Source organism: Pagrus pagrus (genome assembly GCF_965226575.1).
Source record: "Pagrus pagrus genome assembly, chromosome: 24".
Lineage (NCBI taxonomy): Eukaryota > Metazoa > Chordata > Actinopteri > Spariformes > Sparidae > Pagrus > Pagrus pagrus.
In genome coordinates, this window is record NC_140206.1 from 8876034 (window position 1) to 8888634 (window position 12601).

The 12601-nt window shown below is 42.1% G+C and overlaps 1 protein-coding gene across 2 annotated transcripts; it reads right to left on the reverse strand.

The window, feature by feature from the left end:
• Positions 1-934: 934 nt before the first annotated feature.
• Positions 935-12407, reverse strand: LOC311253310 (chloride intracellular channel protein 4). Of its 2 annotated transcripts, none has more exons than XM_084347189.1 (6): positions 9195-12407; positions 4079-4188; positions 3668-3793; positions 3158-3264; positions 2837-3018; positions 935-2733 (listed from the first exon to the last, which is right to left on the reverse strand). In XM_084347189.1, exons 1-6 carry the CDS (start codon positions 11976-11978, stop codon positions 2572-2574), a joined length of 3471 nt encoding a protein of 1156 aa, XP_084203315.1. In that variant the 5' UTR covers positions 11979-12407; the 3' UTR covers positions 935-2571. The 2 variants fall into 2 exon arrangements, with proteins under 2 accessions (XP_084203315.1, XP_084203316.1); XM_084347190.1 differs by lacking the exon at positions 9195-12407 and adding an exon at positions 5051-5318.
• Positions 12408-12601: the final 194 nt, after the last annotated feature.

A 12601-nucleotide genomic window follows, 5' to 3' on the forward strand; every position in this document is an offset into this window, starting at 1 on the left:
CCAGTGTTATTAGTTCACAGCACCACAATATGAGCAGAAGGACATTCCTCCTCTGGATGTTTCTATGGTATTTGAGCTGCTTGTGTTTGCTGTCTGGGTGTGCAAACTGTGGGTCATTACATTCAGAGGGTTTCCACAGGGGTCACCATCACTGTCGCCCCGGTGATGGGTGTGTGTGTCTACACATGCTCGAGTGCTACGCGTGTGTGTATGTGTTAAATATACTGGGTCTTGCACATACATCTTTTTTTATATTTTGAGCCATCACATAAGGCTTCAGCAATATAAAGTAGCAGTGAATTACGGAAAGGTTATTCAAATATATTTATAAGAACCATAATGACATTTTTGCATAACCGGTTACATGTATTTGATCTGACTGTCATATCAGGAGGAGGAGTTACCGGCAAGAAGGCTCAAGACTGCGTTTCAGCATTTATAAGCGTGACAGTGCTGGATATTTTCAAGAAGCTTTTTAAGAAATGATGTCATTTATAATATATTCATCAATGCGAATTAGCTAATTGGTAATGATTTAATGCTGTAAATGTCTATTACTCCCACACACTCAATTGCAAGTTGTGTTCACAGCCTTTTAACCAGGAGGTAGCAGTGCTTTCAGTCACCACTGAGGGGAGCTCCAATGTAAAAAGCAGTGACAGTGATAATTCAGTAGTCAGTTCAGCATGAGGATTATGTGTTAAGTATATGTTTGTAATTGTACCAACACCTCTATTTCACATTGTTTTTGTGTGAATTACTCTTAAGCAGCATATGGCTTTTCAATGCAATTCACATTGTACACCATTTATTTTGTCTCAAGCTAAAAAGACCATTGAACTCAGCATTTACACACTGACACTAGAATTGCCTTGAGATTATAATGACAGACACGCAGAGACAACAAATACAGTGAAGACCATCCACATAGTGATAAAATCAGTTTAATAAAGATTCTCCCCAGTGAGGATATAAGGCCAGAATACAACAGGCTGGTGTCACGGTTGGTTTGGTGCAGATAACACACACAGACACACACACACATCTCTGCCAAACACTGAATGGCTGGAAGACGTCTATCAAAGTGGTGGTGCGGTGCAAAAACACAGTAAACCACTTCTGTCCGTCGAATCAAACAAGTGATTTTAATTAAATAAAGCTGGAAAAAAACTGATAATTTGTTTTGTAATAAAATGCCAAATTAACCAAAGTAAAACAATGAAAGATAAAACCAAAAATGTATTTATTTATTATGTGTTTTTAAAAAAAGTACATTTCCAGGGCAGGAGGCACTATTTTAACAGATAGGTGACTGTATTAGATTATCAATAAAAGTGCCCTTTGAGTGTTTTGAACACCACGTATTGATTGAACGTATCAATCGAAAAGTCATCATCACCGGCTTAACCAACCAACCAGACCTGCCCACACTCAGCCAGTCAGTAGTATTAGATACAAAAGAATATGTCAAAGAAAATCACAATATGAGTAAATAGCGTCATTGCATCAGTGTAGAGAATACATACAGTACAATTAACTGTTTATAAAACGTACAAATAGAAAAGCTTCACTACTGATTCATCATTCACATCAAGACAGTGACATTTAATGAAGAAAACTGAATCAGACGGTCTACATTTAAAGTGGGAGGGGTGAACTGGTCCGTTGAACACAGTTCACAGTTAAGCTTCTTCAAAATTGTGAATGGACTTAAAGGATAAATCTTATTTATTACAACTTAAAGGTTCAATATTTCAGAATTACCCACCTGTCAAATTCATACTGAGACAGGGGGCAGCATATCACCAGAATAACCGCTAACTGCAGCTACCTGTAGCTGCAGTTAGCTAGTGAGCTCAATTAGTCGTGCATCTAGTAGTCAGTCTGGGAGCTCGGAGAACCATGGGAGTGTTGGTGTGTACACCGCTAGCACAGTAATACTGTCCATAATCGATAATACAGTGTGTGTAATGTCCTTTAAATGTTAACATGATTAAAAATTAGATCGAATAGCAGCTTCCTGTGTACATGTATATTTTTTCTCAGAGTTTAATGAGCTAATCATAAACCAAAAAAAAGACTAAATGGTTTCTAATACAGTAATACTGAACCGCAATGTTTGTTCATTGTGCTATTTATTTAGTCTTTGCAGTGAACTTGGCCCTGCCATCGTCTGAAAAACAAGAAATCAGGAATTAATTCTGCAAGACCTCTAATTGCTGGTTAGCATTACTTGTAAAATGATTAGCATAAAGATACGACTTTGCAACCCAACCTGTGAGCGCGCACACACACACACACACGCACACACACACACACATGGCCACACATATACTGTAGACAAACTTTAAACTTTAGAAGTTAACAGATGTTTTAGTATCAGTTTGGTTCGGTCTAGTCTATATCCTGGAGTTTAGCCTTCACCCATATATCATCACCCACGTTCCCTGTTCCTGACCTGTCTACTTGTTGTACCACGTACAGGTACGCATGATGAATCTCTCCATGGTTTCCTAAAGTATTTTTTATCCGCTCTTTTTCATCTCATTTCTTCATTTCCCACTCCTCCTCTTATTTGATTCGTTTTGCAACATCCAGATAGGCAAATTGGATCTCCCTCTCAGCGGGGCAGGTGTTGGTGAACTCCTCCCGCTGATAAGCCGAATTTAAATACCTGCACAGCCCTGTCATCTCCGCTGGAATCTCAAAGCCACGGTATTTCTTGGCTACGACCTGCAAACAGTAAAATATGAGCAGGAGTGAGTTATGGTTGGGGTCTCGCAGTCCAAATATTCTCAAAATGCACGTCAATTAGCCCTTCATTTCTCTACAGTACCTTAAGGATGTGTAGTTTAGGCAGCAGGTTACAGTCGGCCAGGGTGAGCTCAGACCCATCTAGGAAGCTCCTTGAGGACTCGGGCAGGTCTCCTGAGGCGTCAGCATCAATCTCCTCAGGGAGGGGAGTCCTAAGGAAGTCATCAAGACGCCGGAGAGACTTCAGCAAGGCTTTCTCTAAGGCTGCAGGTCGAGGTACGGAGAAAAATACATATAAGACCAGATATCTGTTATAGTATTGATGCTCCTATTAACTTCAACTACACCTTGTGTTAAGTACTAATTTACAAATATTAGCATGCTCTCACACTCTCCCTCTTACCGTCGTTGGTGTCTTTCCGCGGGTTTTTGATGTAAGCTGAGAACTTGGCGAACACATCAATGCCCGCTGTGTTGGCTTCAGCATGTTTGGGAGCCAGTCTTGGGTATCTGATATTAAAGACACATGAGAGAAGTCAACTGAATACCCATGCGAGAGTACTGTTCTGAAATTTCACATTGTATCATTAATTAAACAGTTGAGGTCAAATGAGCTGTTTCTACGAAACATCCCTAGAACGGTCCTTCCTCTTTCCTGTTCTCCCTCCCAACATGCTGGATACAACATCTTGGTCAGTGGCCCAACGTTTTAAACTATGACGCCACAGGTACCCCTCGAGGAAAGTCTGCATCAGGAGGGACAAATTTAACCCGAACCATTATCTTTCCCTAAACCTTACTGGAGTAAACGAATGTTACATCCGTGTAACGTTTGATTATGTACCAAATTCCAGCTTAAGCCTCCTCTGGCCAAATTCTGTACATTCATGTGGGTTTGTGTGTGTTTGTGTACCGTGGTGGGGTCAGTTTCTCCTCCAGGAACTCTTCTATCTTGTTGACATCGACCTTGACCTCGCCGTTAAAGGTCACAAACGGAGGGTTGGTTCCCGGAGCCAGGTCCTGCAGGTCAGCCGGCTTCCTGACAACACAAACCAAAACGACTGAAATGAGGGCAAAGATGTAAGTACTTCTCTACTGATGCAACAGACACTGAAGCAGAAATATGAGCATTACGACATCCTTTTTGTGCTACAGAGCTGCTATTTCAAGCAGTGACTTTTTCTTTTTCTTTCTGCTGTCCCTCTTTTGTGCATCTTTACCTTGGGGCAGTGCATTCAGAGAAATGCTTTTATTCTCACAAGCATTGAGGGAATGTACTCCCAATGTGTGTTCAGAGTATGAATATGGGTGTGCAGCATGTTACCGCTTGAGGTCGACGGTGGTGACGTTGAAGATGACTCCTTTCAGCCACAGGATCATGAAGAGTCTCTGAGAGAATGGACAGTTACCAATGCTCTCCCCGTCACTTCCTGCCTACACACACAACACAAAATGCAGAATAAGTACAAACTCACAAAATCATGTACAATACCAATGCATATACTTCTATATTAATGGGATTTATCATGAATACCAAAATACATGATCCCTAAACTAATAAGCTTAAAAGCAAAGTCCTATGATTGAATTCATTCGTCCATCGTGGTTGTCAAGAGACACACCAAAAGAGACAACATCAGCTGTCTGTGAACACCAGACCAAAACAACTTTTGGCAACCAGTATGCCAATGTATTAAATCAGCTGCTGTTCATGTTTTCCCAAGCAGATGCAATGGGATGCATATCAATTGGAATCAGCTTCCAACTTGTAATGGATTGCAGCAAAAACTTGTACATGCACATCCAACACCAGAGACCATCTTTGGACAGAGGCAGGGGTCATCATCTTCCAACATATACGACTACCTGTTATCAACATTCAACACAACATTCAACACTTAGGTAAAGTGAACACCATCTCCATGTTGTGTCCAAAATATTTCTGACAAAGCAACTGAACACTTCCTGCTCAGCACTAAACAGATGATAAAGTGTAACATCTGGCAGCTTAGAAGCCAGATATTTCCCTCAGGAGGTGGTAGAGACCAAAACTGGACTAAAAGAAGAGCGAAAATTGGATTTTCCATTCATCAGGCAAAGGCAGCAGGCAGTTAGCTTATGTTACGATTAATGCAGCTTTAATATGACCCTAATCTGTGTAAAGTGAGTTAACATGCCCTCCACTTAGCCCAACCAGAGCTGCCATGCATGGATACTGCATTAATCTCAATCAAAAGGCACTGACAAAAACATTGTGAATATACTTAGGGGCGAATTTGGAGAGAGTCATGCTTACCTTCACAAACAGCTCAATCGTAGGGAAGCCCAATGTTTTAACTGCAATGTCATACAAAGACATGGTGAACAACCCAGTTCGGCAGTCCAAACAGCTCGACACTCGTCTAAAAAACACTCAAAAGATGGAGTGACGAGTTCAGCTAATAAATATGGTATAATCCATGTTTGGGTAATCCATAAAAGCAATCCTGTTATCTTCCAATAATGTTACGATAACCACGAACCAGCACCATATCTGTCTGTGTGTCCGTCTGACTGTTTGTCCATCTGCCTGCTCTTTGGACTGCTTGTTTGATTTTTTCTGCCTTCTCTGGTATGTCAGTGTCTCCTCAACACACAATCCCTCTTTGTCAGAGCAAGTATTAATCGCAGTCTCAAGAGGACATGTGTGTGTGTTAATCACAAAGGGGGGGGAACAATCTGTTATCATCCATTAACAACCCAATCTACATTTAAGAGTGCTGTCTGCGGTGGAAACGCATAACAGATTTAGGGCTTAGGTGCATGTAGGTACGGGTTAGTTCAAAGTTTCAAGGGTAAATTCACTCAAGGGGTGACGTAAATCCGTTTTAAACACGTTTCACATAATGTGCAACTTTGTTTGACTTTGACAGGCAGGTGCACTTAGCAAGCTCAAGCCATCGTAGCTATCTCAAATACGATAATTGGAGCTATTGTAGCCTACTTAGCTGTGTTACTCTATCCATGACCTTTAGAGGAATGGATTTAGGGGAAAAAATCAATGATAAAATGTGTCTTTTGAATAACGTGAACTTATTTCCTGTTAGCGACCAGGTTCAAGCTTCTTGACTGACAGTTAACACTAGGTATCTGACAGTTAATCCTGACAACAAAATGTCTGGGGGGAGTAAACACCATATTACAGAGTAAATAAGGAAACTCAGAGATGTGATGACTAGCCTGCGTATTAGCCGCTACATCACCAGGAGTTGGTGGGTAGCTGGCCACTTTCTGCGTTGACCAGGCCTTAACTTACATAAACATTATAATCTGACATGAGATCAGTGTTCATGCAAAGTTGAGAGGCACACAGCAGTGTTAGAGTTCCTTCATTTGTAAGAGGAGTGGGCGACAGTGGAATCTCTGCTCCATCACAAACACACACAATGTGTCCAGTGTTGGTGTGTATTGCAGCAGGGATGGAAAGATGTTTTTCACACCCACAGCAGCTGAGATGTATCTTTTGTTTCCTCTCTATGACAACATAAGGCTGCCCTTTAGTTCAACTTATCAGAAGTCAAAACCCCTGGAGAAAATACTGTGGATAGATACTATGGGTACTTTGACTTTACGTTTATTTAAAAAGTTGCTTGTAATACCATTTTGCACACAACATATTCAGTGTATAACATAAAATTAACCAATATTAACAGACTGAAATATCAGGTTCCACATAAGACCATAGGCTGTCTGATGTATCACCTGGTGTTTCCCTGGAAGTTACAGCAACTACAAAGCGATATGACTGTAGACTGAAGTCCACCACTGTATGCAACTTAACAATAAATATATATATATATTATAAAAGTAGATGTTTTTAGACATTTTAAGGCAGAAATGCTACATATCGTGCCTTTGGATCCTTGTTTCCTTCTATGCATGAAAAGTTAAATCCTTATTACTGTTGGGGGCTTGGCCCCTGGGCTCTATCCCTTTAAATCTATCCTTTTGACAGGGTCAACGTCGGTCAAAGTCCTTAACAACTAAAGCTTTTGCATTCTTGTCAACTTGTGCTGTATTTCATGAAATGCTGTAAATTTGGTCAGTCAAGGAAAGCTTCACAATAGAAATTACAGAACAAGTGGAAGAAAGAAAAGAAATGTCTTTGACAGCTGGATTTAACAAACTAATGAACGGAAATGCAAATTATGAGTATGTTAATTTAAAAAATAATAATATCAAATTAATAGGTGTAATAAAATAAATCCAAAAAGAAAAGTCACACAAACTAGGTCCATGAAAAAGACTAATAAAGGTTGTTTATGTCATCCAAGTTCGCAGGAACAGGGTCCTGGCTGGGGGCGAGGCTGAGAAGGACTGTAAGTAGCTGGGACAACTCGGGTCAACAGATCAGTTGAACAGATTTTAATATATGCATTATCTGACACTGATGTATGTAACTGTGTTGAGTCAAACCTTGGTTCGTGTTGAGATTGTTCCCAAGCTATTGACCATAATGTCATGCAGTATTTAGTTTGAAATGAGTATGTGTTGTTTCCAGAAATGCTGTGCCCAGAGCTCTCAGCAGCAAACAGCAGGCTAATCAGCTTACAGAGTGAGAATGTAGAGATTAACCCTGCATGTTACTGGCAGCAGCAGCAGCAGCATAGCGCTGTTGTTCAGTGATTGGTGCCCTGAAGCCTGCTCCTGTAAGACATAAAGGAAATATATCTATATATTGAATAATTAGTCTGTATTGTGCTTTCTTGACATTAATTGGCGGGATGGCTCATTGTCTCAGCAGAGGTGAATAAAGCCAGTCAGACTTCTGTACCTCAAGTGTTATTGAGCCCAGCAACACAGAAGGACGCTTGAGCCTTTCCATAATATTTCCATCTACCTCAGCCTGTGCTGCCAACAGAGTCCCCGACAAAGGGAGCCATTGTTCAAATGCAAGCTCCCACGGAGAACAGACTTGTTGTGTGTATGTGTGACGCGGCTCTCAGATATTAGCACATTTTTTCTTGGCGTTAAACCTCTCCGCTGCCCTCCTTTATTGTCGCCTCAGTTAGGAATGTGCTGCTTAGCCAGAGAGCAAAATCAACCTGTGTGTGTGCAGGTTAAGGTAACACATGCATCATTTTTTAGTTCAAGCACACATGTGTAGAGTGTGGAAAATGTTAAAGTACAATGTGTTCCTGTTATTTTGTCCACAACCTTTGCATGCATGGTGCAATGTGGGCTATCGTGCCATGCCTGCTGGATTAGGATATCACTGTCTTAATGGGATATGGTAAGAAGATCAAGATGGGGTTTCTGTCTCACTTGCTCTCTCTGTGTGTGTCTCGCACACACGCACGCACACACACACACACACACACACACACACACACACACACACACACAGAAGATTATGTGCCAGTAAGGCATCCGTGCCAAAGATAACCACATCACGCCAGCGGGTTTGTAATCGAAGGCGAAAACTAACTAATTAACACAGCCATTGTAATTTTGGAATTACAAAATCTCTTGTCCATATGAAAATTAAGTTCCCTTGAAGTCCCTTGACTTCACTGAGTGCATTGACACCGGTCATAACAATTAATCACCACATTTTCACCTGATTTTCATGATGCTGTAACAGCTAAAAATCTCCCATTTTTGACCTCAAACACAAAAAATATGTTCTGAGTCCTGAATATAGTAAATCATATTTGTGCCCATTCCAGTAGTATTTTTTACACTTTATGTGCAGCAGAACGTGTATTAATGGCATGTTTTCTCATTCTTTCAGTTGTATATGCTAGCTAACGTTAGCTTATGTGACTATGTTTAAACTGCTGCTGTAAAAATGTAGCTGCTAGCATCATGTTCAGTTATGGCTTCAATATCTTTTAGCCGTGGTCCGCAACAATAATGGAGCCATAAGCAAGGTGCCTATAGCTGGAAGGATGTTGTTGGCTAACGTGAAAGGATAGAGTTGTGTTGCTATTATTTTTTTTTCCAACAGGCATGTCACAGGACTGCATACCTGGGCTTATGTCCATACCCCCCATTGCCAAAATGGCTTGGCTCAACAGTGGCCTAAATCCTGCGTTCGTGCTCAGAGTCGTGCCAGCCTTCTACTGAATGATACTCCAAAACTGGCTCAAATGTACTGGTCCAGATCTGTTCATGTGCTGCTAATTGGAACTTTGGATTCTTAGCCCAAATTGGCCCGAGTCAACATTTCTCATTAACCTGGCCTTCAGGCAGAATCTGAGCAGACTTATATTTGGGCCTCCAGTGCCAGATTATGCCAGGACACTAGTTCAGTTACCCGGTATGACTTCAGTCATAGATACAAAACCATTTAAACCATAATGGTCTGTTACCTCAACCAAAGAACCATGGGGGAGCCCTTGTTTTTCTCAGTGTAGATGAAGAGTGGACATACAGTAGCCTATGTGTGGGTTAATTACCTTGACATAGAGTGAGATCGCGTAGTCCTGGTCTTGGGGTTTTGCATTGTTCCTGTGCATTGGAGGCAATGGGCTCTCCACCCTCTTATGAGAGATCAGTTTCACCTCCTCTCTCTGTTCGCTTATCTCCTCCCGCTGGGGGAAATACGACCGGCCATCCTCCAACAGCACCACCCGCTTTTTCTTCACCTGCACGTCCCTTTTTTTTGGCAGGGACTCATCTTTGATCACTGACTTCAGCTCCTTTATCCAGTCCTCCTTCCTTGGCGGGCTTTTCTCTTCTGGCGATGTTTCCTTCTTCACCCATTCTTTTCGTCCCCTCTCAGATTCCCAGATGTCTTTTCTCACAGGTCTCAGTTCTTTCCTCCACTCTTTTACTTCTGGTTCCCTCTCCTCTTCGGGTTGATCTTTTTTAATCCAGTCATTATCTTTTCTCCTGAGTGATGACACTCTTGCTGTCGCCAGTTCTTCTTTCTTGATCGGCTGCGGCTCAGGACTCAAGATCCCATTCTCCATTGCTTGTTTCAGTCCTTTAACTTTTCCATTTATGTCCAACTCTACCTCCCTGTTTTCATCTTTCGGCTTCTCATCCTTCTCTACCTCCACTATTTTTTCATCTTCCTGTTTTTCGTTGTCCTCCTTGACAACGTCAACCTTCTCTTCTTGCAGTTCTTGATCCCCTTTATCCTTTGTTTCAACTATGGTGTCTTCAGAAGGGGCTGTAATGGTGGCAGGCTCTTGTTCATCAAGTTCTGTACATGGACTCTCCTCTATCTCTTCAATCTCATCATCTAAAACAGTCACAGGCTCTTCTGCCATTTCCAACTCTCCCTCCATGGCTTTTTCATCTGCTCCTCCTCCCTTCTCATCCTGTATGAGGGCCTGCTGTCTTAGTTGTTCTCTTATTTTTTCTTCCCAATCTGTTGCTGCTTCTTTGATGAGCTGTGAAGGAAGTTCTTGCAAATCACCTCCATCGTCTGTTGTGAATTCATTCTCTGCTGATCTGACCTCAACTTCTGGCTTCTCAGATTCAATTTCACCCCCTTCCTCCAGTTCAAAGGCCTCCTCCACCTGGTCCAAATCCACATCTTCCTGTGTCTCTAAAGGTACTTCCTCCACACACTGCGGTACTGGTTCTGAAAGATCTACCTGACCCTGGTTATCAACTTGAACAATCTTCACTTCTTGCATTTCTGGACCATCTCCTCCTCTGTGCTCTTCCTCACGCAATGACTCTCTTACAACATTATCACCTGTCTTAACCTCCTCCTCTGTGCTCTGTCCTCCCCCATCCATCTCTGTTAGAGTATTAGCCCAAACCTGTCGCACTTGCTCTTCCTCTAGCACCTCCTGGTTGATCCCTGCCACCATTGCTTCCTCAATCCCTCCTTCTGTCTGTGACTGTTCTTCAGAGGGTATAAAGGTCAAGTCTGGTTGCTGTACCTTCTGATTTGCTTCACCTGCCATCTCTAGATCATCAACAGAAGCAAACACTGAATCTTTTACCAACTCTTCGGTTCCCTCTTCCTCAACCTCTGCTTCTATGCAATCCTCCTGTTCCCACATGCTATTATTATTAATGGAGTCATCTTCCTGTTTGCTGGGTTCTGAGTTGTCCTTTACATCAGCATCTCTATTTTCATCTGCATTCTCACTGGGTATTTGGTTGGTCTGATCTGCCAACACTTCGATGGTGCCAATTGTTTCAAAGGGTATGCCATTGTCGCCAAGATTTGAGGTTTGGCATACATGATCTTGATTGTTAACGAGTTCATTCACCTCTGTGGTAATAATGGCTATGTCTATTGTTTGATCCTCAACACTTTCTGTTACTTCACCATCAGAGGGTAGAGAAACAACTTCTGTTTGGTCTGTGTCATCTGTAGACAACTGCTTACCCTCTTCTGACTCTTCTGCAAGAGTACTTGAGTCCCGAACGTGTTCTGGATCATCAGGACTGGAAACTACCTGGTCTTCTTCTAACCCATTGTCTCTGTCATTGGTGTTATCCTGCCTTAGCTCTGTTTCTGAACTTGCTATCACTGCCTCTTCTTCATTTTCTTCACCTTCCCCATCTTCTTCATTTTCTTGATATTCCCTGTCTTCTTCATTTTCTTCGTAGCTGTCTGATATCTGCTCTTGACCTTTCTCAACATCTATCAATGCTGAAAGTTGACATGGATTTTCAGTCACTGTATTTGTGTCTTTTGACTCTTCCTCTCCTTTGCTTTCACCTGCATTCTCTGTTGTCTCTTCATCTATTATTTCATGCTCTTCATCCCCCACTTCTACTCCTGCTTCCCCATTTTCACCCGCAATCTCTGTTGTCTCTTCATCTATTATTTCATGCTCTTCATCCCCTACTTCTACTCCTGCTTCCCCGTTTTCACTCGCAATCTCTTTTGTCTCTTCATCTATTATTTCATGTTCTTCATCCCCTACTTCTACTCCTGCTTCCCCGTTTTCCTCCAGTCTCTCAACTCCTCCTTCCTCCCCTTCCTCTGCTATTACTCCATTCGGCAACAAGGCCACTTGGATAATTGTCACTTCCTCCCTTTCACTATGCTCTCTACTTTCTCCTTTTACTTCATCCTCTTCTGCTCCAGCCATCATCAAAACGTCTTCCCCTACCTCCTCAGCTAGTTCCACCTCTTCATCTTCCTCATCTCCCTCCTCATCCTCTCTTCCTCTCTCGGTATCCAGGTCTGAACAAATACTTAGCGGGCTGTGGACAATGGCACCATTTGACAAGTCAAGGTTTGGGCTGGAGTCTGACTGAGCCATTGGGAAAGTTTGGGGAAATTATGGGACACTTACTTCGGAGTTATTGGTGCCCAAGTTTCCAGGAACAGTGCGCAGTTCTACAAGAAGTCAAGTTTATGTCTTGGGGCAAATATTCCAGCAAAAGTCAAAGATGGCTTTTGGAGGTACTGAAATTGCAAAATGATGCCTCCAAAGAAAGATTGTGAAATAAACCCAGTATTCCAGAAAGATGATTTCCAATGTGTCCGGGTTTCCACGCTGGCACCGAGATGGATCTCAGAGTGTGTACAAAGCTTTGAAGATCATAAAAAGTCCCAGGATGTTCCAAATTTCCAGACAAAGGTAATAAAATCCTGATTCTGAGATTCCGCTTCCAAAGATCTTGAGACAATATATATCATTCAGGCGTACAGGTTTTAGGGTTTGTACGTCTGTACGCCTGTGGCTCTCGAATTAGCACTGCACCTTAAGCAGAGTTAGACATCAATAAATAAGTCTACCTTTCTCTCTCTCTCTCTCTCTCTCTCTCTCCCTCTCTCTTCCTCTCTCTTTCACTCTCTCTCTCTCTCTCTCTCCAGAGGATTAAATGGAGGCTGATCCTCACATGACCTGCAGCTTAAACCCCTCTGCCACCCAGGGACCAG

Coding starts and splice junctions, on each gene's coding strand:
- LOC311253310 (XM_084347189.1), bottom strand. CDS start 11,978: ATGGCTCAGTCAGACTCCAGCCCAAACCTTGACTTGTCAAATGGTGCC. Junction 4,189..9,194: donor CGATCTCACTCTATGTCAAG/GTAATTAACCCA, acceptor TTGTGTGTGTAG/GCAGGAAGTGACGGGGAGAG. Junction 2,734..2,836: donor CTAAACTACACATCCTTAAG/GTACTGTAGAGA, acceptor TACTGTTTGCAG/GTCGTAGCCAAGAAATACCG.